This window comes from Bremia lactucae, linkage group LG10 (genome assembly GCF_004359215.1).
Source record: "Bremia lactucae strain SF5 linkage group LG10, whole genome shotgun sequence".
Taxonomy (NCBI): domain Eukaryota; phylum Oomycota; class Peronosporomycetes; order Peronosporales; family Peronosporaceae; genus Bremia; species Bremia lactucae.
Genome location: NC_090619.1, coordinates 4,415,465 through 4,438,611, shown reverse-complemented (window position 1 = coordinate 4,438,611; position 23,147 = coordinate 4,415,465). Strand labels below are relative to the sequence as shown.

The following is a 23,147-nucleotide window of genomic DNA, read 5'->3' as shown; positions in this document are numbered from 1 at the left end:
ATTAATGATCTAGTGCTACTCTCTACGGTAAACTTACCTAAGCGATTAGTCACTAATGTGGGTAGCAGTAAACTACTACCCAAGTTCATTGGTCCTTTCCGTGTACTGCATCGCAGAGGCAATGCGTACACAATAGAATTGCCACGTAGGATGCGAACGCATCCTACGTTTTACGTTGGTCGGCTCCGCCCGTACCATCAGTACGCGGCTTCTTCCGAGGACGGATTTGACCACCCTTTTCAAGAATCCCCAAAAGATTCTTGTGATCGCGAACCAGGTTCTCATGTTGAACCTGAAGTTTCTCATGCCGGTTCCGAATATCCTCGAAACTACGATGAGCTGACGACAGCTCATCGCGAACAGCATGATACTTCCGCTCGTACTCCAACATGGAGTACGCACTCTTCGAACGGTCTTCCAACCGCTCGATATGGTGAGCCTGCACCGTCTGCTCCAACGAGCGACGCTTGCCGCGCTCGTGCTCAAGTCCCTCCTCCAAATCTTAAAGGAAGTGATCGATTTTGTCGATCCTCGACATTAGATCCGACATAAGGTTCGGATCTAATTTTCCTTCCTCCACCACAACTATTGGTGGATTCCCACGGTGGTCAGCGTTTCCTTGTGGAACGTATTCAGAACCACCGTGATGTGAAGGGGCAGCGAACGAGTTATTTTATTCGCTGGCGTGGTTATCCACCTTTGCATAAGAGCTGGGAGCCTCGTTCCCAGCTGGTTGCTGACGTTGAGGGCCTCGTCCGTCAGTAAGACGAGACCCACCGGATGGTTCAGAAGGCCCATCGGAAAACACGCGCCCCTGGCGCCTGTATATCGATTGCACAACGTCAATAGCGTCACGCATCTCAATAGAGATGCGAGCCGTTCCCCAAGGCGAAGAAAGGGAATAGACATCACCTTTTACCCTCTTCAAGTTGTCAACACAACACGGACAGAGATCACCCACGTGAAGCATGGAAGCCCAGCCTCACGTGACAGCCGATGCAATTTATACTTTGCACCGGTAGGAGTTCTATTCTCAAATTTAACGCGATTTGCGTTTAGTTTTTGAAGCTAAGCTTCGCGTCCAATGTCTTTGACATTGCGAATGAAAGCGCTCCAGGCTTGCATAAGCGAGACTTTATCTCGCTTATTGTTGCCACTAAACCATCGATGCTTAAGAATAGCATCGAGATAGAAATCTTCCTCAGCGCAAAAGTTCTTCGCGCTGGGATCAAGCCCATGTAGCTTTGTCGCAATAAACACGGGATATTTATTGTGAGGAGTAGTTTCTCCAGACAAGCTATTGATAAGCCGTTCTGGCAAAAGCCACGGCTTCTTTTCAGGGGCCAGATGAGACATTTTGCTGTCTTCACTCCCCTGAGTGGTACCCACTGAAGCAGGGGTACCAGAAGAACTTTTATTACGATGGCTTACGCCATCGTCGTCACCTTGCACAGAGACACGTGCAGGCGACCGTATGGGAGATTGTACGGTCGATGAATGATCATCCTCATCGTCGGATCCAAATAGACTGTTTACTCGTCTAGCAGAATGAGCCCTCTCATTCGAAGGCTCATAGTCAGCCGCCTGACGTATATCAGGCGACTGTTCTATTCTCCCCGAGTCGGCCACTTCATCTGACTCGCATTCGTAGTCGACCTCCAAAGAGGGGTCGTATACACGTGGTGAATCACCACGTGCACTCGCAACATCAAGTGTCGTGCGAGTGGAAGACACTACGGCAGATGTTCCGTCTGCCGCAAGAGATAGCAGTGCGTCGCCCGCGGCTGCACGAACCGCAGCCGAAGGCGCAGCACTATCGTCACCCCGCATGAATTGATCCTTCATGCGATGGAATTTAGAAAAGTGGATCTGACCAATCAACATCGTTTTAAAAATTAAGTGGTCACATGACGACCACTCCAATCCAATGACACTCACAGTGATTGTCGTTTAAGGGAGGGGTGATGTAACGGGGTGTACCGTTACATGAAATTAACACTTTAGGGTTATTAATTAATATATTATCTAAAAGGTAGAGAATATTTGGAGAATATTACTTTATATAGTAATATTCAGAGTTCTTATCCATAAATAGGTATATACCTATTTATTCCGCAGACTAATCAGCTGTAGGAGTAATCAAAGAGAGAATTACAGATAAGTTAGAGATAAGAATTTAATTGCATGTTTAGTATTAGATTATAATTAAGTTAGCATTTACAAAGATAGAACAAGAGACACTTAATTATATTTAATACAGTTTTCATTTTACCCTCTTAAGCTGATTACCTTAAGAGAAGTCTTCCTCTGCACGTACACTGTACGTCAATTAATGTAGGGCACCACTCGCAACTGAAGCAGTGCGAAGTGGACTTGTACTGAAACAGTACAAGTCATAGTGCCCCATTACACGCCATACTAAGTTAGATATTAATATATTAAGTTCAGTAATAGATAGACGATTGTTACGTAACAATTATTTTAATGCAGTATTACTTTCTTCTAATTCTAAATCCATTGAATCATCTTTTGGAAGCTTAATACTCTTAGCTACATAACAACCTTTTTCTGTATTCTTGTGTAAGTGAAATTTCGAGGTACTCTACCTACACTGTAATTAGTGTAAGGTTAAGTAGCTCTTACCAGTACTCCCTGAATTGTTAAACCATTTCGTTCTATAGAACAAGAGACTCTCTGAGTCTAAAAGTCTTCCTCTGACTTTAGGAGCGAGGTAGCTCCGCTATAATGGAAGATAATGTGGCGTATTATAAGCAGTGAATGCATAACCTGTTTGTGTATCCAACGAAATATGGTCACGTTCAAACACGAGAGCATAACTATCGCAGGCAGCGCTCAGGAATTCTGGGAAACAGGCGTGCGGCAACTCCGCTGTGTTGAAAATAGAGAATTCTGACGCTCTGAAACGAAGATTGTAAGTGCCCGCTTGCTGCTGTGTCAGAGCAAGCTTAAACGAAACCCCGAAAGCCGTCACCTCAGGTGTTAAGCGACGTACACAAGGAACCGGCGTTGATAACTAGGGTACGGATATACCAAACATCTTGCAATCTATAGATCAGTTTGACACTTAAAAATTAGCTATCGTATTTTCTTACGCCTGTTCAGTAATTGTTATATTTATGTATTGACGATAGATTCTCGTGAATCATTCTCTTTTATTATTCAAGTAATACTATTCATACGACCGTCGACTACCTGAAACTTAGTAACCTTTTAAGATCCGGTCCTATATTAATCTTAAAACGTGCAAACCTGTCGTATAATTCCAAAGTGTCATGCCACAAGCTTTTTTCTGCGAGGTTTCAATTGTGTATTGACACACGAACGATTTTGTTGTCCCATTTAAACCATGCCCAATGATGTGAATGCGAGTGGCTATGTGCTCGCCATTGCTGGCATCGTAGACACGCTCATCGTTGCGTATGAGAATCAAGAGCCTGTAAACATGACACGTCTAAAAAATAACATTGCAAAACAATTTCGACTTCCGTCCATGCCCAAGCTCGTAGACATTATTTCGGCTGTCCCGGAAGACTACAAGGACAAACTCCTGCCCTTCCTGAAAGCAAAACCTGTGCGCACCGCTTCAGGAATTGCCGTCGTTGTACGTGCAAAACATCCCTTTTAAAACCGTACTACAAACTCTAGTACTATGACATCTCGTTGATGTGTTTATGCTTCGTTTCTAGGCAGTCATGTGCAAACCCCATCGATGTCCTCATATCGCAATGACTGGCAACATTTGCGTCTACTGTCCTGGAGGTCCCGACTCGGATTTTGAATACTCGACGCAATCGTACACAGGATACGAGCCCACAAGCATGCGAGCCATACGAGCTCGTTATGATCCTGCTCTCCAGACACGGCACCGCGTGGCACAGTTAAAACGACTGGGCCATTCCGTCGATAAAGTCGAGTTTATTGTCATGGGAGGCACCTTTCTATCGCTCGACAAACGATATCGAGATCAATTTATCCGTAAACTCCATGATGCACTTTCGGGACACTCGTCCACAAGTGTCGAGGAAGCCGTGAGGTATTCCGAGCAAAGTGCTATGAAATGTACAGCAATTACCATTGAAACCCGACCCGACTATTGTTTAAAACCTCATTTACACGACATGCTACGATATGGCTGCACACGTATTGAAATTGGAGTTCAAAGCGTCTATGAAGACGTGGCACGGGATACGAATCGAGGCCATACCGTTGCTGCCGTTACGCATTGTTTTCAGCTTGCCAAAGACTGTGGATTTAAACTAGTTGCTCATTTAATGCCGGATTTACCCAATATGGGCATGGAACGAGACCTTGCCGGATTTCAAGAATTTGTTGAAAATCCTTGTTTTCGAAGTGATGGGATTAAATTGTATCCCACCCTTGTGATTCGAGGTACGGGACTCTACGAATTATGGAAGACAGGAACGTATAAGAATTATACTCCAGAAGATCTCGTTGATTTAATGGCTCGATTACTTGCACTCGTGCCTCCGTGGACTCGTGTGTATCGTGTTCAGCGAGATATTCCCATGCCACTTGTAACCTCGGGTGTCGAGCATGGTAATTTACGAGAATTGGCATTAGCACGTATGCGCGACCTTGGGCTTGTATGTCAAGACGTACGCACTCGTGAAGTTGGTATTAAAACGATTCATGATCAAACTGTACCGGATCAAGTCGAGCTTGTTCGTCGTGATTACGTTGCAAATGGGGGGTGGGAAACGTTTCTTTCGTACGAAGATCCGGAACAAAACATTTTAATTGGATTATTGCGTCTTCGTCAAGTAAGTAAAACATCGTTTCGAGCCGAATTGCCACCAGGGTCCTCGATTGTACGAGAACTCCATGTCTATGGATCGTCGGTGCCGCTTCATGCACGTGATCCGACGAAATTTCAGCATCAAGGCTTTGGCACGTTGTTAATGGAAGAGGCAGAGCGTATTGCCAATGAAGAGCACCTGTCGAAGAAACTGGTTGTCATTGCTGGCGTTGGAACACGCCATTATTACCGCAAACTCGGCTACGAGATTGATGGACCTTACATGTCGAAATATTTATAATAGCTTGGTACGTGGGATTGATTTGAATAAATTTCGACGAAATTGTGTTGCTCCTAAGTCGCAGCTATTATTGGTACATGAAATAGCTTGAAGCGGTATTTTTTAAAAAAGGCCGATGAATCTTTTCATACGGAATTCCACATAACTTACAACATATTTTTAAAATTACACGAATACAGGCAATTGTTGCGTGCACATGTCGATATGTTTGGTGCAGGAACTTATATTAATTTTTAGAGTGCAAGGCGCAATGCTCAGATTTTATACGACTCGAAGCATTGTGAAGAACCTTTCATAACGCATTCTAGAAGGATCACTTTTTGATGATCCTACGTTTAGTATGCAAGCTTGTAACTAGGGGAAGGATACAGCAGGTTGGAATTTTGTACCCAAATCAATAGCATTTTTTTTCGCACTTTACGCGACAATCTATTAGGTCGTTATTTTATTGCCACGAGTATTTTTGCGTTTAGGCACCAAGAGTGGAGTCAAATTTTGCAATTCCTCCATTGTTTCCTATGAAAAGTAGAGCCATTTTCACTCAAACTCAAACGTTCGATACAAATTTCGAGAAAAGCTTACAATATTTTTCTCCAACATGTGAATAAGCACCCGTTGATGTTGCTTATCCAGGTCCAGGTAAAACACTCTTTTAATCAAAACCACGGCAAAAACAATGATCGGAAAGAATCGGTGACACCACAGCACAGATTCGTGTGGCGTCGTATATGGCGATACCTCCATAATCACCGGGTCAAACTGGTTTAACAGAATTGTCACTTCAATAGCCAACATCTACAATGTATGAAAAGCAGCTGACAATAACTATTGTTTTTCAAAAAAGACTCGACGTAATATGTACGCGTACCATCACCAGAGCAACATACGATAACTTGCTGGCGGCTTGTGCTGCCTTAGGGGTCGTCACAGTGTATCTAATCGTACAAAAGTGATGGGAAATGCACTCAACACTCAAAACTTGATTGAATTGTCAATACATGATGGCGATCCAAAGGACGTAAAAAAGTCCGACATGAACGATCATTTCAGTGAGCGACATCTCGTTATGATCAGGTCCCCAGAAATCGTATACATAGCGCGATTGCGCATTATAAATTTTCTAATACGACAGTAGATCAATAATAACGCGTTAGCATCTGTAAGCTCATTCCTCTCGAATTCCACGATGAAAGGTGTAAATAGCAAACACAAACCCACATACATCATAGGCCATGTCGATTTCACGCCAAGCTTCAGGTGATATCGACCCTTCTTGGTAGAGTTTTCGATAGAAAGCGTACTTCTGCGACCAATTGTAATTCGACTCCATTCGACTCATCTAGTGATACCAATTAGTAAAAGCAAAGGGTAAGAGGAACATCGTATCAGCAATTCCTGCTGCTTTACGTACTGAAAGAAGTTCGTAGACATTTCTTTCACGAGGCCAGTACCACTGCGACAATACGTGTTACAGCACCAGACATTATCATTGGTTCTAGCTAACGACAAGTACCATAGGCACCGACAACGCAAGCGCTGGCACAGCTAGCGACACAATGTACACTAGTATGGTTGGTGTCTTTCTACCAAAGTAAATAAGAATATGCGAAACGATAGAGCTAAGCGGTGCCATAACGAGTAGCGCGTAAGCCGCGGCATGAGTGTCACGGAGGGCATCAGGGTACAGTCGAAAAAGCTCCATAACTACAATAACTTTATGTGTTACACACAGACAATACCCCACGCTCTTCGTGCAACTCAAGCGAATCGTCCATTTGAAGCCGATATTTGAGATTCCGACACGACAAGCGCCATGGCCCAAGAGAAGCAGCGGACAGTTACGGGTGTGTTCTTCTACGTACCAAACCTAATTGGCTACACGCGTGTGCTGCTATCGATCTACAGCTTGTCGGTTGCATTTACTAATTACAAGGCGAGCGTGCTGTGCTACACACTGAGCTTCGTGTGCGACTACTTTGACGGCTTTTTTGCTCGCCTCTGCGATCAATGTGCGCTTCTTGCAACACTAGCGCGATCAAAGTATATTTTATTGACGTAACTTCTCATCTAGGCTCGACATTTGGCGGTGTGCTCGACATGGTCACAGACCGTTGCTCTACTGCTGGACTGCTTGTGGTCTTATCCCACCTTTACCCAAAGTACATGCTGTTTTTTCTCTACTTGCTTATCCTCGATTTTTCGAGCCACTGGTACCACATGTACTCAAGCCGCGGTCATCACAAAGTCATTTCAGCGAAACGCAATATTTTGCTGCGTTTTTACTACGGATTCTACCCCTTCTTTGGCTTCTGCTGCGTTGGCGCGGAGCTCTTCTACATTTTGCTATACGTGCTGCACTTTAATCCGACACTACTGCTCCCAGTCTTCAACATTCCAGTCCTGCAGGTAAGTTGCTGATATTACGAAATTTATATTCGCGCAACTTTAAGTAATCGAATATGTCCACTTAGCTCTGCTACTACGTGTGTCTACCTGCGTGCGTGAGCAAAAACCTCATAAACTTGGCACAACTATGCAGTGCCGCTCACTCAATCGCGTCTGAAGACGTGGCCAATGCCAACAAGACCAAGTAGCAACTTCAGCTCTGACGCATTCAAGCCACAAATACTTGGTGTAAAAAACTTAACAAAATCTTTCATTAAAGTGCTTTTTTAGTTCTCTATTCGAGACTCGCGGGGATACAAGATTTCATAATGACCCGGTCGATAGAGTAGTGTGATTATTACAGGCATTGACTTATTGGTCTTTTTCTCATAAGGCGAGCACACGTAATTCTGTAAATTCTCTCCAGGCCCGGCACTTCCGTCTAAATACTCGATTTTCACACCCACTTGAAGCGCTTCCGTAAGCGCTACAATTTGTGGCTGATCGCACTCTTTTCCCATGGGTTCCACCTAGTAATTAAGCATTAAAATCTCATTGTATCAGCTTTTAACAAAAGATTTGCCTCACCTCGGCAGAGCAAAATTCCGCGACAGTCTGACCTGGATACAAACCCTCAATGAAAGGATGAAAGGTATCCACATGCTTTTTCATATAACCGGCAGTAAGAAGTCGCATGTACCAGACCAAATACTCGGATTCTCCTCCTTCTGTCTGAAAATCTTGCACTAATTCTGCATGAGACCGCGTCTCCATTGCTGCTAAATAATCCACAAACGTTTCCCAGAACGCATCGATTGCCACGTCGCTGTATCCAATCGCCACGAGGTCGCTCTTGCTTGCTTGAATCAATTGCTGGATGCGATTTCGGAGTGCTGCATTCGTATCGTTGCTTTTTGATGGCAATAGCTGCTCACATAGTGCAAAAATAAAGCCTCGGAAGAAGCAGTTGCCGTCCCCACGAACGCGTCGAAGTGCTTCGTAGCGCTTGTTAAGGAACTCGATGCCATACATGAAATTCGTGTTTGGATTTCCTACGTATTCAGCTTTAAGACACAGCACGGACATTGGATCCGACAGCAGTGGAACCACAGGCCATTCCGGCTCAGTAGTCATGACAAAGAAATTCCCGATTAAGAATAGACGGGCGCAATTTTGCCTCCTTCGATATAATAAAATACTCTCTTCATAGCTTAAAATCAGTTCTTTTTAAGAAACAGTTTTCTATTTTTCTTTTGATGAAATTGATACTTTTTAGGACTGTATTTTTTGCAGTTATTTGATTTTTTCAGAATTGCAACAGAAAAAAGTAATTATGTCTCGATTTGCTCGGTTACGTAGCTACGCACTGAGCCAGTCTACTTGACTTGGGGATGCGTTCACTTCTTCAAGAATGACGCTTTCTTTGCCACCCAAAGAAGAGTGTGTAGCAATCGAATGATTTCGTTGTCTTCCATGAGTAGTTTGAGAAGTAAAGGCGAAATGCCGTTGAGAATGTGCTCGATCTTGCCATTCTTGAATACTAAAACCACTCCATAGCATCGAATCCTGCATAAGGTCTGAACGCGCAATTTCAATTAAATCGTGAATACTAGCGAGCGGCCAACCAAGGGCCTTCAACAGGCGTCTTACGCGAGCGATTGCGCATTCAATTTGCTCAGTATTTGTCGAGCTAAGGGCCTCAAGCATTTTACGTTTAAACGCAGGATAGTAGCTGTCTAAAAAGCTGTGAATATTCATAAGACACATGCCCATAAGCTCGCAATCAACTACCATTTTCACTTCATTCGGGTCATATTCACTAGAGATGATTGTTGAATGGGATATCATTTCTAGCACCGCCTCGTATTTGTATCGGCAAGATACTTTCTTTTGCGTCACCAGCGAGAAAGTTTCTGAAATAGTTGTCGAGTTACTACCGCGAGGCGGCGACTCATGTGCTGTCGTAAGTCCCCAGTTTCTAGTGAAGTCTACTATCTGGTAAGCAATTGCTTGCATTGTCTTCTGCTGCCCAGATGAAATAAAAACTCCAGGTACAAATTCACAAGGAAATAACAATGCAGGGCCAAGAAAATGGTTGAAGAAGACGATATGCACGGCAGTAAGACCCACTGTACGGCTTTCATCGCAATTACCTCGTAGTAACAATTTGACGCAAGCGCGACAGAGGATAACAATTTCCGCAGGAAGGGTTTTAATGTTAGTTGAAAGTTTGTCAAGGAAAAACTCAGCATTTGAAATGGACTCATCTGGATAGAAGCCACTACAGCTTGCATCCTCACCAATCTTTAAACTTGAGAGAATCCACTTGCCTCCAACCATACGGCAAAAATAAGCAAGCGCCTTGCTCGCTGTGCTATCTTGCGTCAAAAGTATTTGATGTTGAAAACTAAACGATCCTTGTTGCTCTTTCGAGTATTCAAGCGCTATGAGCTGAAAAATAAATCGAGTCCCTTGCCGTTCACTTTCCAGCAACGGTAATAAGCTTCGCAATATAAAGCCTAGAACCAGAGTATCCTTCTCATTTGGGCTGGATTTGGACAAACGACAGGCTTCGAGCACGCATCGGCTTACCAGCATATTTGGATCCAAGAGAAAATCTGCGAGACTCATGAGCAACGCAGAATACTCGAAATCATTTTGCGCAACTTGTGCCTGAAAGAGTCGCTGTTGCTGCTCAAATTCACGCCGTTTCTTCTTACGAGCTTTGCTGCAACCGCAGCAAGATAGAAAAGATAGACATGAAGTATTTGATAATACTAGCCACATAACGAATAGAACCAACGCTGTCGATAGGTACCGCTTTAGCTGAGAATTAAGACTGGATACTATATTTTTGCCTTCGACTGAGTCGTTGTCGACATTCCTTGAAAAAAGTATTGTAAGTACCTCATGGGCTTGATCATCGCTAGTAATACGTTTCACCCACACTGCAAATTCTGCTTTGTCGGTTTTACCGAGAGAGACCCCACGAAAAGTTAGTGCTGATAACGCTGCGCGGAGCGCAGCTTTTGTGCCTGTGACTTCAATGTGAGAGGGATCGTAGAGTTGCGTCATAATGTGAAACTGCAGCTCGTGAGATCGATGAGTTGAGTTGGCACTTAAAGACGTTCCATTTGTACTTCGATAGAGGGTACACGGGCGTTCGAATGTACAATCTCGCATGACATCGTCGTCGGTGATGGAAAACCCCATTTCTAACACTGACGTGCCATCGGTTGTCTCGAGATTCACTTGATACACATTCTCAAGATCAATGCTATCCGGGTCGTCAAAAACCACAGGGGTCGAAATCGCCTCATTTCGAGACAAGTTGGTGGTAAACTGAAAGGGTGGGAGTACCACTAATGCATCTGGCACATTCACGACTTCAAATTCAATCCGGCGCGCTATGGAACTATTTGCAAAACGTGCTGTTAACGAATTTTCATGCACCAGCAGCGACGCATTCTTCAACAATGCTGCATTCGATGCACGATATTCAAAGAAGTCCACATCCAATACTTGAGTTATACTCGAATTGAGTGTTTGATTGAATTGATTAAAGTAATCGAGCTGTGGGTAATAAATGAGGCGACCGAATGGATCTGTTACGATGGCATTGGTAGCTGTAATGCGCTTTCCAATACACTCGAGTGGCACTGTGCTCTTCATAAAGACGACACTTTTCTCGAAATCAATGTATTGATAAAGTGCTCCAAATTGTGGCAACGTTGTCACTCGAAATTGGGTTTTAGCGCTAACATATGCCGCTAGAGGATCCAAACCCGCTAAATTGAGTAATTGAGACGAATCTTCCTCTAATTGAAAGGAGGCAATGACATAATTACGCTTTGGCCTATTTATACCACCAACGAGAATAAATTTTACCACGGCAACATTAAAAATAACACTAGGATCCCCATCCGATAAGGCGTATTTAAAGTCATCAACTTTATGTGATGTGACCGATTCGTTTTGGCCCCATCCGTGATAAACATATATAAAGTTTGTCGAATACGTTGCATTCGACATGGTCGTGCTGTTTTGATATACACGAACAGGCTCTAATACTTCCAGATTTCTCCTTGCTGCGAAGGCCAATGCGTCACAACTTATGTTGCAATCGAATAGTTTGCCAAATTGTGGTAATTGTATAATCTTCACAAATTGTTGACTAGTACTATTCGCTGGTTCCGCTGAATACGTAAAGCTTGACTCAACATAACTTGAAATTGTAGGTGCCGATTCCAGCATTGTTGTTCGAGGGCTTCCATCAACGTCAGTGCCTTTCAAATGCATGATAGTAGGAGCCCAAATTGTCACAAAAACCTCGAGTTCCAATGCTTGAGGCTGTGGAGCGTCGTTGACAGCATCCACGTAAATATCAATTTCCGCTTCCATACTTTTATTGACAACGCGCCCAGCCATGCTCATAGCAATTCCAAAACTAACTGTTGCATATGGTTCCAGTCTCCGTGAAAATGCCACGGCGTTAGGCAATGGAAGGTTATCATTATTTTGATCATGCTGGGGACGAAAATAGACACTTTGCTGAAATTCTAGAGGTAGATGTGTGAAAGCATCCTTATTATCAAAAGTCACAGCGATTTTGCTAGGAAAGAGATATAATTGTCCAAATTCTGGTAAACGTCGTAACTCGAGACGCAAGTCATTAAAAACACCATTGAGCATCGTAAGATTTAGCAACACCTGCGTATCCTCCGGAATATGCACGACTTCCTTTCGAGACGGGAATTGTCGGGATGGCAACAACTGTTTCCGTGATAAGGAAGCAATTTGCTCCTCGGACACAACGCGGCGGTAAATGACAAAGTGGAAAAGATCAAACGTTGCACTGTCGGCACCTTGAAAGAGCTTCTTTCTTGAGAATTCCGTACTGCCATCGCCGCTTTGATCGCCTGATGTCACTGCTTGTTGTGCGACAATAGGATGTCGTGCTTGCTGCTGGACCACTTTGACCAAGTAGTCAACAATCTGGTCGCCATGCTGCTCCTTAAATTGAGCAAATTTACTACGAAGATAAGCCAGTGGCGTGTCTTCATTCAATGGCGGAAAATCGATCCCCAGAAGGTGAAGTGAGGCACTATTGTCACCAAAAATTCGCATTGCCTCGGGCAAGCGTGGTCCTCTAATACTCATTAACTTTTGCTTGAGCAATACACGAAGTCGCTCTGTTGCGTTTAGATAGCTCGTATTTCCAAGGAATTCAAATTGTCGCAAAGGAGCAAAGCGTTTGCGCTGTCGAGGAAACGAAACGTTGCGAGGACTGTTGCCTAGAAACAACCGATACCGACCTTTGATAAGGGAGTTAAGTAGTCGAGCTTCCAAAGGATGCTGCTCATCGTGCACCACACAGTCAACTCGCTGCATCGTCTCGACGTCTGTGTAGCTCATGTAAAAGTCAGTTTTCCATAGACCTCGTGTACTGGACGGGTCCAACGTGACAATGATCTGGACGGGTGGAGTGCGTTCGATTGGATCAAGTAGTGGCGGGAGCTGACACGCCGCAGACTTATCGACTGAAAAGAGTCGCTGTTCGTAGCAGGCTTCCACCTTTGCTTCGCTATTGTCTTCAAGCACAGGAAGAAAATAGATAAAAGTCAGCACTTGGTGCTCGTTTATATCGAGGCGAAAACCAGGATCGACGCAGCTGTCGTATTCATTAGCGATCGAAAATAGTGTCATGCTCTGATTTGCTTCAGTTCGGCGCCGAAGGACCATTTCAAACGTCACACCTCCGTCTTTTGATGACGCGTTCCTTACGGCAGCCATTGTAAAAAAATCTTGCGCTGAAACGGAACCAATCGACGATAATTGCACACGCTTGGTGTCGTTGTGATGATCCTTCGCCAAATGGACTCCAAGCTGCCAGAACGAATGTGGTGTGTTCAAGCTTGTCACAAGCTCTTTGTCAGGCTCAAGAGCGTCAAAAGGACAAAGGTCATCATGAACTCGATTCTTTATGTTGATCCCGTTGTTGATCGCAGGGTCATCAAATAAATAGAAACACATGGGCTTCCAGCTGACTCGCTCGGCCAGGAAGCTAGTGACAGCAGCGTCTTGCTTTGGCATTTGAGATGCAAAGTCGCAGCCAGCAAAGCCAAGCAACACACACATGAATAATCCTTGCGTTGACATAATGTCATTGACGTCTTTATGGTTACCGCTGCCTATTTCTTATTTCCTATTGTCGAAATTTTCAAAAAGGTACTTGCGTGTGATCTTTGCTATCTGGACAACCTTTTCAAAACGATTGTGTAGCATTTTTTTTAGCTCTTTCGATGAAAAGCAAGAATTTTCTTTAAAGCGTTTCCGCTGTGACCCACTGCATACCGTGCAGCCGACAACTCGGTGTCGTCGTATAATTTTACACGGATTGGGGCGAAATGCGCCTTCACTTGTCCATCGTGGTATCGCACATGCATTTGATGATGCCAAAACAGTTTCTTACAGATTCGGCTAGCTGCTTATTTCATTTGCTAGGCCTACGGCTGCTAAAGAAGACTGATAAAAAGCCGGCGGGTTTAACTTCATCTACTTTTTAATGGACACTTTTAAGATCAAGCCACTTTTAGGTTTAAGTGCAAAATTCCCAATGAATTTCGCGCTCAAAAACGAGAATCCACGGTGACGTAGCCAGTCAACTTCCTTTCGAGTAGATGCTAAGATTCACCCTACATGCTGGGCATTAGGAAGTTCTTTCAATGTTACCATGTGTCCAGTACCGTGAAATGTTGTGTGAACGCTACTTCGGGATCACAAACACACAACATTTAGTTCCCCTAGCAATGAATTCATGTCCGTAAAGTAAAATTAAGCGTCTCAATAAAGAAGCAACCTGTGATTGGCAAAGGTCGCGGGCGGACCAACAAGTGACGGGGTCACCCGCTGCCATATAAAATTTAATAATATATGCATTTCGAGCCACATCACAAAACATTTTTATCAGCGATATGCTAAGCATATTGGATTCAATTTGTTAATTTTTATCTGTTTTTTCTACGGAAGCGTTGGCTCCCTCGCCATGTGGACATCGTCCATATGGAAAAGTGAAGGAGCACCCTATTTATAAGCGCATCACCATCCGGTGTTAAGTAGAAACCCTACGAGTGATAACCATTCATGATATTCCCAATTATAAGAACTATGAAGACGAAACGCATCAGCGTTCTCATTCTTCCCTCTTGGCAACCTTGTTGCAATACGTGCTGCGAAAAATCTATCTATAGAATTGAAAAGGCCATTTTCACAACTAAATAGACAAAGCAAACGACGGATCTTTCATTTTATTTTATTTCTGCCGATCTCTAGATTATAGTTACATCTTGTACGCTCTTATTAATTTATCGCCGCTGCACCGGTAACTGGCTGCGTGACTGTCGCTGCTGATTTTTTTTTTCAATTGTCGCAGTTCCTGGCTTCCCACGAAATGGATCAAAGCAACTTCACTATTCAACTTGCCAACTCACTGATGCCGCGCTCCCTTTCACAAACCCTTGGCTTTTACGAGTGCCCGGAAAAAACGTCCATTCTTGCCACTGTTCAAGACGACTATGATTTTGCTGACGAATGGAATGAACAAGAAAAGTTTCAATGCCGAAACTCATGCCCCGACAAAAGGTCTTTGTTCTCGACATCTCGTTGGAAATGTCGTCTAAAGTCGCTTTCATTCACAAGATCTAAAGGAAGCGCATTGTCAAAGCAATTTACCGTTGGCGACTCCACTCGACAAGCAATCAGCCATCTTCGCCATTCCATGATCGATATTTCATCTCACACGCTTGGTTTATTAAAAGACTCGATGCCCGTCCGACACCGATACAGTGAAGCGGATATTAGTCGATATGGCGACATCATGGACCAATTTCGAAGCGAAACACCTCCTGGTAAAGACTTTTACGAGGAGTCAATAAACAAAGAAGCTCAAGAGACTTTTCACACCCAAGTCGCGGATCCCATCGTCAACCTCAGAGAGAGTTTATGCTGCCATAACATGAAGGAAAATAAATAGATGTTTTTAGAATTTGCCTGCACTTTTTGTCCTGATTTCTATTGCCATCACTAATCAGTCAAACACCAGAAAGTCCCGCTTGAAACGAAACAATTTCAGATCAACAAGTGAATAGCCCGTGGCTTCTTTATACACGATGCGTTTTACGCTATGCGGTGTGCTGCATGCATTTTTAAGTCCTTCTAGATCCAAATCGGAGGTGCCGACTCCAGACACGAGTGGCTTAGGATGTACCTCTGACCGAGATAGAGCCAAGCGTAAAGACAATTGTGGAGATTCAATGCAATTGAAAATTCCAGTGCTACGATGTTGCCTGCAAGAGTATCAAGCTGCATGCGAAATGCAGTTGGAAGATATTGACGTTGGAAATACGATTCCAGTTTCAGCAGGGACTACGGTGAGCAAATCGACGTTAAAAACGTGGATGGAAGGTTTTGAAGCAGATCGGATCAAGAGTTTAAAAGACACGAAGCTTTTGACTGCGGACAATCAGCTCCCAACAAATGGTGCGTCGAAAGCATCGCGTCTAGGTGCATGGCTGGCCGATTTCGAGGCCAAACGCTAATGAAAACTACTCCCAGCGTCAAGCACCATGTACCACCACATCGTATCCTAACGGCCTTTTATAATAAAATAAACTTATTGCCTGTCCATGCTGTGAGACAAGTGATGGGAAATTTTCAACAAGTCTTTGAATTTCGTGTTTGATCGTTTTAAAGCGCACCGTTATACAACTACTCGTGACGAGCCGCCCTTGCGGCACAATTGCAATAATTTTAGGAATTCACAGCATTCTTTCTAATGCATGATATGCTTGGTTAAGTCCTATTTAATATTTACTAGATCACTGTGAGCTCTAGCCGAAGAGAATTACACCGCTTTACTGGTAGAATAGGCATTCCAGTTCGTGCGTCAGCTTTCTTCCTTCAGCTTTTCTACGATAGAAACATCTCCTATAATGCTGATCTCGTGCTAAGAAATTTTCTTTTTAGCACATTAAAGACGTCAATTCGCTACAATACAATCTTAATATCGTCAATGCCTTTGACAAATAGCTACATTTGTGTTAGGATTCACCATCCATTATCAGCCAATGAACTTGTATGACAAAAACGTGAATGGCAACAATCAATAGTAGCCATGGCCGAGGAATTGCTTAAATGCGCGCGCTTTGGAGACATTGACGAACTCAAAGCTTTACTTGAGTCCGTAACGAGTTCTAATCTTGATGCACTCGTCAATTACGTTCAGCCGGAAACGTTAAATACACCGCTGCACATGGGTACGTCTCGATGCCAACCAGTCATCCACTTTGTCGTATAACTCATCCTTTCAAATGGCTTCAGCCTGTGCAAATGGACACATCACATGCGTACATGAACTTCTCCACCATGGAGCAAAACACGTGCCAAATGCCAATGGAAATCTCCCTCTGCGTACGTTAGTACTTAAAATTCACAACCTACGTACCAATAATTGCATGCAATATTAGATTGGGCCGTGCAGAATAAACACCGCGAGATCGTCAAGGTCCTTGTCGACACGGTAACCGATCTCGACGTACTTGCTCGCAATAAGTTTGGCCGTGGTTGTGTAACGGAAGCCTTCCAATGTGAAGACACGGAAATCCGTACGTACTCGGTTCTTCACGAGCCAATCAAGTAGACAAAGACTCTTACTTTATAGCTTACAACACAGTGGCAATTTTACTCGAGCATACATCCGCGACCGAAGAGCGTTTAGCCGAAGGCACGGGAATAGACAAGGACGCTATACAGGAGGAAATCGAAGAAGAAACGAAAGGAAAAGAAAACGAACACAGCGGTATTAAAATCCTACAAGAAACCGTGCTTGAGTTTGAGTTTGCGCCAAATCTTCCCATTCTCCGTGCTCGAGAATTAGCTTTGGAATGGACAAAAGATGCTTTTGGCTCGAAAGCGGAAGATGATATCACGGGGGTCTCCATCTGGTCGGCTGCATTGATTCTAAGTCGTTGGATCCTTGACCACCGCGATGTTTTTTATCATAAACAAGTCTGTGAGCTCGGATCCGGTTGTGGAGTCAGTGGGTTAGCCATTTATTTGTACACCAATGCATCCCGAGTCGTCTTATCGGATCTCTTTGCCACGACCGTCGCGAATTTAAAGTATAATGTCGCATTAAACAGCCCTCGTCTTCAAACAACACAAGCAACGACCACGACACAAGAGATACAATTGGATTGCTGTGGCCGATGTGGTGCAATACAGCGCTTTACAGTGGAAAACCCGGATGGGAAACTCCTGATGTGTGGAGGTTGTAAAGCAATCGTTTATTGCTCGCGGGCGTGTCAAAAGAAGGCATGGAAACAGCATAAATCCGAGTGTCAAACGATTCAATCACAGCGTCAAGCCAACGAGACTTGTCAACGAGGAAGTGTTCACGTTCAAGCTATTGATTGGGCACACCGTGAAACGTGGTCAATTAAGTGTGAACACGATCGTTATGATGTGCTGATTGGCTCGGATCTCGTGTATCATCAAGCAATGGTGCCCATTCTCGTGCATGTCGTGGATGGAATGCTTGCGAAAACAGGACAATTTCTTCACATTGCGTCACAAGCACGACATTCATTACTTGAATTTGAAAAAGCCATGACAGCTCGTGGATTTTTGTGTCACGTGGATCAAGTGCCCGAAAAGTACAAGACGAATCCATTAAGAGGCACGGATGCTGCAGCAGAATTGTTTGCGCTCCACTTTAACGAAATGAGCGACCAGTATTGCATTTACACGTTTACTCGCACTATGGAAGTTTAGATTCCTCGATTGAAATTTGCCATGAGTTTTCAATAGTTCGTGCAACATTACACCATTGTCTCCGCAGTAATAGCATTACGTGTACAATTGAGTATTTCAATCGAATCCTTGCAAAGACTTGTCCTTGGTTCCAAAAGAAGCGTTGGTAAATGTGGCGGCAACCGTGTACTCGGCATAATTGATAAAATCTTGAATCTACATGGACCAAAGACCTGCTCCCAATTGCCATGAATGCTACCACTTGAATACGACGGGATGATTCCTTGAGTTCGCGTAGGTTGTTTCGTACACAATTGTCGTGTCATATGCGCTTCGACTGTGGTCTAACAACCCCATTGATTAGTTTGGACCGTGTCCAACGGTAGAAAAAAAAAAAAAATTCTTGTACCTGCGCAGTCGCAATGAGATACGTGTGCATCGCGGCAAGACAAAAGACGCCAAGCCCCACCGCCAAGATGGTGCTAAAAACAATGTGCATGGCCGTCGACATTGCGATTTGAAGCGATGTGGTGTGCGCTTGAAGCAAATACTGAACACACAAATCAACAATAATTAGAATGATGCATTACTAGGACGAGAAAAGAGGGGCACGTCTTACTCTTGTATATTGTTCCTGACTAAGCTCCATGTACGCTGCATAAAATGTCAGAATAGCAGCATAGACGCATCCAATCGTCGTCCATAGTAGTAATAAGTAAAAATACTGTGATTCCGTGAGGAAACATGTATTGGAAGTATTGCAAAAAAATTATTGTAACGTACCCGATAATTGTAACGACCAATACAATTATTGACCCATGGACAATGGTGATCGAATTTATCGACACATTTATTGCAAATGGAGCAATGATGCGCACGACGTGGTCGAAAGTGGCGACAAGGGCGACAATAGGAACTTCCGTCCTTGGCATTGCGTTGTCTCGCAACGCTTTCAGAATTCATTAGCTGCAGGCGGGTTACTCGGATAGGACCTTCATTCTTGCCGTCAGGAGTGATGGTCCGTGGTCGAACTCGCGGAAGAACCCCCGCGTCGACACGTTCGAGCGCTTGAAGCTCGTAATTCCTTTGTTTTACGCCAGTCGTTGCTTCCTCGTCATCGATAATTGTAGTATCTCTATCGTTGTCGTATGCTGTTTTTCCTTTGGTTGTGATATATCCCTAAATGATTCAAATTGAGAATGAAAACATGAATTTCTAACAGGCGCTTTTAGTGACATCGAACCGGGTCTGTAGCACTGCAGAGCACGTAATTAAAGGATATGTTGAAAAGCACGACCAAAGAAGCACTTAGATGACTGATGAGCTAGGAAGAATAGAAGTTTAGCACATCCGTAGACGATAGTTGAAGCCCAATTGTTTCTTACCTGCAAAGTCGTGTCGGCCATGATGGGGATGACAGCATACATGTAGTACCCACTTATGAGGAAGATTAGCACCATTCCAAAAGGTTGGCAGATATAGCCTAAATAACGCATGCAGATAATGCCGAGTTGGATGCTAGATGCAGCTCTTGTGAAGCACCATTGCGTGGGGTCGCGCCAATGCGACGGCAGTGCCATGGACAGCACTTTAGCCATGAGATTTTGTTTGACACACAAGAATTTATAGCAAGAATCGGTTTATAAACCAATCAGCGGGTCAAGTTATCAGCCAATCGTAAATATAATAATCGGAGCCTTCGATTTGCAAGCCGATATACTACACAAAAAAAAATCCGATTTTGATTGACGGTAACAAATGATGCTTTTGTAGAAGAAGACTTGGCTTCTTGAAGAAACGAATATTTTTTTGACCAAAAATACTTTTTACCGTAATATGCAAAAATCAAGTCACTCAGTACAGAGCGACGCAATCGCTATATAATGACCGAGTGGAACTCATAAATTTAATGTCACACAAAACCATATGTCCAAGGTCGACTTCGCTGTTATCAATAAGCGCGTCAAGCTCGAGCCGAATCGAATCGACGTCTTCCCGCACGCACTGTGAGCAGTCTTTGCCTGAAAATTTGCATCATTTATCATTTCGCTAACTTCAATGGAGTTACTGTAGTTTTTGATTCAATGATATTTTTCCACGAATCTTGCAAATCTAAGTTTGAACAAGGAGCAGCAGATTGCCAGCTGAGCATAAGTTTTATGAAATTTTCGCCTTAAAAGAAGCCTCCTTATTTAAGTATGCTCGGTTAAGTTGTAACGCCAATCTACGGCTATCGTTTTGTACAAGCATTATTAACTTCAAGAGGCTAAACTGGGTATATTAATAAATTGACGTCCATGATTTCTACTTGGCAGCTATGCATCTTATCATCGTCTTATTCTTGGAAATAGGCTGTACATCGTGCTATTCAATTAACTTCAAACTAGACGAACAGCGATGGCAGTAGAAAATTGTTTCTGGCACCATTGCATGCACAACATCCCCCCAGGCGCCCAGTTGCGTGTATAACTTTCCAGGCCACTACAGTCATAAATTCATTAAAAATTGTAACATATGTCCGACGAACAATCTCGGTTCAAGTAGTATTATTTATTGTTCCACCTTTACTACAGGCTAACTCTACAAACACAATTTTCAAACATTATTTTCCACGCAAGACTGGGTGCTGCCAAATGTCCTCCATTGAAATGCGTTCCATTGGGTCCACACGCAGCATGCGTGACAACAAATCTTGCATTGCCTCCGACACCTTATATTGAAGCCCCCAAGCCGACAATACTGCTTTAATTCCATGCTTTTTCACATATCGAAAGCCAGAGTCTGACACGTCCGCTCGTTCAAAAGGTGGTGACAATGTGAGCAAAATAAAGAACGATATTGCTGTCGACCATATATCCGCTCTCCGAGGATCATACGGCTTATGCGCCAGCACTTCAGGCGCCATGTAGTAGTTCTTGCCCACCGCCTCTACACAATAAAAACTGGTGCCCAATGCTGGATTCGAAGTAACCGGCAATTGTTGGACGCACAATCCAAAATCCGTGATAATGGCGCGCCCCTTGCGCAATAAAATGTTTTCAAGACTAATATCTCGGTGAGCAATGCCATGAGCATGTAGGAAACGAAGCCCAGATAACACGTCGACCAAATACGCGCGTACAACGTTCTCATTTAAGCGCTTAAATCCATTAGTCCCATTCAAAAGACGTGCATTCCGACCACTTTGGTCAGGTTGTGGGATCTGTTTAAGAAACCTTTTTACACCTTTCAAAGTGGTGGCATCCTCTTCCTGATTTTCTTGTCTGCTATCCCTATTTCGGTAGTACATTGCGCCGTCATTGTCTTTGGTAGCAGGCGGTTGCACGCACACGTCGAGCAAATCGCCACCCTCACAATAATCGAGCACCATGTGTAAGATGCCACTGCCCTTGTCGACATGGTAGTTTAACAAATTAATGACATTCGGGTGACCGCCTAACGAACGCACACGGGTCAGTACTTCGACCTCGTGCAGCACATTCTCTTGAACAGGTTCCTGAGACCGCGATGTTTGCTTTAATGCTAGCTGCAAGTCTACCGTTTTCACCACCACACGCGTCTTCGTGACCCAATCACGACACAACAGGATGTCGCCAAAGATGGCCGTCCGCAACGAGGCTTCTGTCTCATAGCGGCTAGTGACCATTGCAAAAGCAATGGCAGACCGCTACGACTAATATTTTCAAACAACTCAAACTTTTGCGACTCGTCCCAATAGAACTGTCAACGGCCAACGTCGAGAGATCGGGGGCGCACTGCAATTACAAGACTGACTCACAAATGTATTTACAGCTGGTTGGTAAAGTCGAGATCGGACGTTTCAGCTGGGCTTAAGTGGCTTGTTTAAGATTGGTGATTAGCAATTCCTCGGTCGCTTGTGCCTCGAACGATGAATCAAAAACTAAGAAGTAGAGTGAGGAAGCTATAGACAGAGTTTTTTTTGCATGACTAACGATTGTCTTTGTTGCGTGGTATGCTTAATAATCTCAGCACCTTCTCGAAATAGTCATTGATCTCTAAATGGCCGTTTAAACAGTAGGAAATTGGCGCAGATAACGGGCAAAACCAGCAGGACGTTCCATTGCAATCCATTAACGACACCGCGTACATTCTATCACTTTGCATGGCTTTACGACCTTACAAGATCAGCGTTGTCAAGGCGTGAGGCCACAAAATATGCAGTGTGCTGTTTTGGTATTGACTTGTATTCAGTGAAACATACTTAATGCTGTTGAAGTTGTTGCGACTTAATTCGACTTAGTTGTGGCAAAATGACCTCATTTGGTAGAATTAGGTGAATTTGTGCAACATGTCAAGCGTATGAGAAGTCGGTGCTCCATCACAAGAGTAAGTCAGCCTCATAGTATCCTGTCATTGCCTAAACTAGCATCATGGCTTCGCAGAGAAGAGTCTGAAGTGTTCCGAGGTAATATGGCGTTACGAAGTCAAATATATCACATGATATATTTCTAAAAAAAATGCTTTGTCACATGCCCGATAATTCACATTGCAAAATATGGAAAGACTTGAGAATTTTTGATCTCACCCGAAAAAACTTCAACTCTTATCAACGCACCCTATACCATCTCAGCTACGAAAAAATATTTTTTTCAGTAATGATGTTTGCTGCTAAAATCTAACCGTTGCGCTATATTTCAGCGCTAGGAATCTTACCATCGAATCCTTTTGATTAGGCTACCCAACAATGGAATACACAGCAATACCCTATTCTTAACTTTCCCGACATTCGTCGATCTTATACAATTCAAATTTCATTCGCCATTTTGTCTTGTGCCTCGATCAATTGGAGTTTGCCAACCATGTGATTCAAACAGCGATTGAAAAAATATATGTGATACATATCCTAGACGATTT

General features: G+C 43.7%; 9 protein-coding genes across 9 annotated transcripts; 5 read left to right on the top strand and 4 right to left on the bottom strand.

Annotated features, from left to right (window-relative positions):
- The first annotated feature begins 3,358 nt into the window (after positions 1-3,358).
- Positions 3,359-5,280, top strand: CCR75_002852 (uncharacterized protein). Its single transcript, XM_067960949.1, has 2 exons — positions 3,359-3,622; positions 3,708-5,280. The coding sequence occupies exons 1-2, from the start codon at positions 3,368-3,370 to the stop codon at positions 5,076-5,078; spliced, it is 1,626 nt and encodes a 541-aa protein (XP_067818915.1). The 5' UTR covers positions 3,359-3,367; the 3' UTR covers positions 5,079-5,280.
- Positions 5,277-6,780, bottom strand: CCR75_002853 (uncharacterized protein; the record flags this gene model as incomplete). Its single annotated transcript, XM_067960950.1, has 7 exons — positions 5,277-5,594; positions 5,661-5,873; positions 5,947-6,013; positions 6,077-6,198; positions 6,301-6,417; positions 6,490-6,531; positions 6,592-6,780. 7 exons carry the CDS (start codon positions 6,778-6,780, stop codon positions 5,511-5,513), a joined length of 834 nt encoding a protein of 277 aa, XP_067818916.1. The 3' UTR covers positions 5,277-5,510.
- A 111-nt stretch (positions 6,781-6,891) lies between these two features.
- CCR75_002854 (uncharacterized protein) lies at positions 6,892-7,672 on the top strand (the record flags this gene model as incomplete). Its single annotated transcript, XM_067960951.1, has 3 exons — positions 6,892-7,087; positions 7,150-7,484; positions 7,550-7,672. 3 exons carry the CDS (start codon positions 6,892-6,894, stop codon positions 7,670-7,672), a joined length of 654 nt encoding a protein of 217 aa, XP_067818913.1.
- A 78-nt stretch (positions 7,673-7,750) lies between these two features.
- CCR75_002855 (uncharacterized protein) lies at positions 7,751-13,622 on the bottom strand (the record flags this gene model as incomplete). Its single annotated transcript, XM_067960952.1, has 3 exons — positions 7,751-7,993; positions 8,052-8,585; positions 8,844-13,622. The coding sequence occupies 3 exons, from the start codon at positions 13,620-13,622 to the stop codon at positions 7,751-7,753; spliced, it is 5,556 nt and encodes a 1,851-aa protein (XP_067818914.1).
- Positions 13,623-14,913: 1,291 nt separating this feature from the next.
- On the top strand, positions 14,914-15,495 carry CCR75_002856 (uncharacterized protein; the record flags this gene model as incomplete). The annotated part of the gene is made up of 1 exon (XM_067960953.1): positions 14,914-15,495. One exon carries the CDS (start codon positions 14,914-14,916, stop codon positions 15,493-15,495), a length of 582 nt encoding a protein of 193 aa, XP_067818911.1.
- A 136-nt stretch (positions 15,496-15,631) lies between these two features.
- Positions 15,632-16,060, top strand: CCR75_002857 (uncharacterized protein; the record flags this gene model as incomplete). The annotated part of the gene is made up of 1 exon (XM_067960954.1): positions 15,632-16,060. One exon carries the CDS (start codon positions 15,632-15,634, stop codon positions 16,058-16,060), a length of 429 nt encoding a protein of 142 aa, XP_067818912.1.
- Positions 16,061-16,635: 575 nt separating this feature from the next.
- On the top strand, positions 16,636-18,293 carry CCR75_002858 (uncharacterized protein; the record flags this gene model as incomplete). Its single annotated transcript, XM_067960955.1, has 4 exons — positions 16,636-16,777; positions 16,842-16,931; positions 16,988-17,125; positions 17,530-18,293. 4 exons carry the CDS (start codon positions 16,636-16,638, stop codon positions 18,291-18,293), a joined length of 1,134 nt encoding a protein of 377 aa, XP_067818918.1.
- Positions 18,294-18,340: 47 nt separating this feature from the next.
- Positions 18,341-19,870, bottom strand: CCR75_002859 (uncharacterized protein; the record flags this gene model as incomplete). Its single annotated transcript, XM_067960956.1, has 6 exons — positions 18,341-18,616; positions 18,682-18,822; positions 18,892-18,996; positions 19,056-19,451; positions 19,516-19,596; positions 19,658-19,870. The coding sequence occupies 6 exons, from the start codon at positions 19,868-19,870 to the stop codon at positions 18,341-18,343; spliced, it is 1,212 nt and encodes a 403-aa protein (XP_067818919.1).
- Positions 19,871-20,874: 1,004 nt separating this feature from the next.
- Positions 20,875-21,918, bottom strand: CCR75_002860 (uncharacterized protein; the record flags this gene model as incomplete). The annotated part of the gene is made up of 1 exon (XM_067960957.1): positions 20,875-21,918. The coding sequence occupies one exon, from the start codon at positions 21,916-21,918 to the stop codon at positions 20,875-20,877; it is 1,044 nt and encodes a 347-aa protein (XP_067818681.1).
- Positions 21,919-23,147: the final 1,229 nt, after the last annotated feature.

Bases quoted from the DNA above. Each gene is read 5' to 3' on its own strand.
- CCR75_002852 (XM_067960949.1), top strand. From the start codon at position 3,368: ATGCCCAATGATGTGAATGCGAGTGGCTATGTGCTCGCCATTGCTGGC. The intron at 3,623-3,707 runs GTACGTGCAAAA...CTTCGTTTCTAG, and splicing joins CTTCAGGAATTGCCGTCGTT to GCAGTCATGTGCAAACCCCA.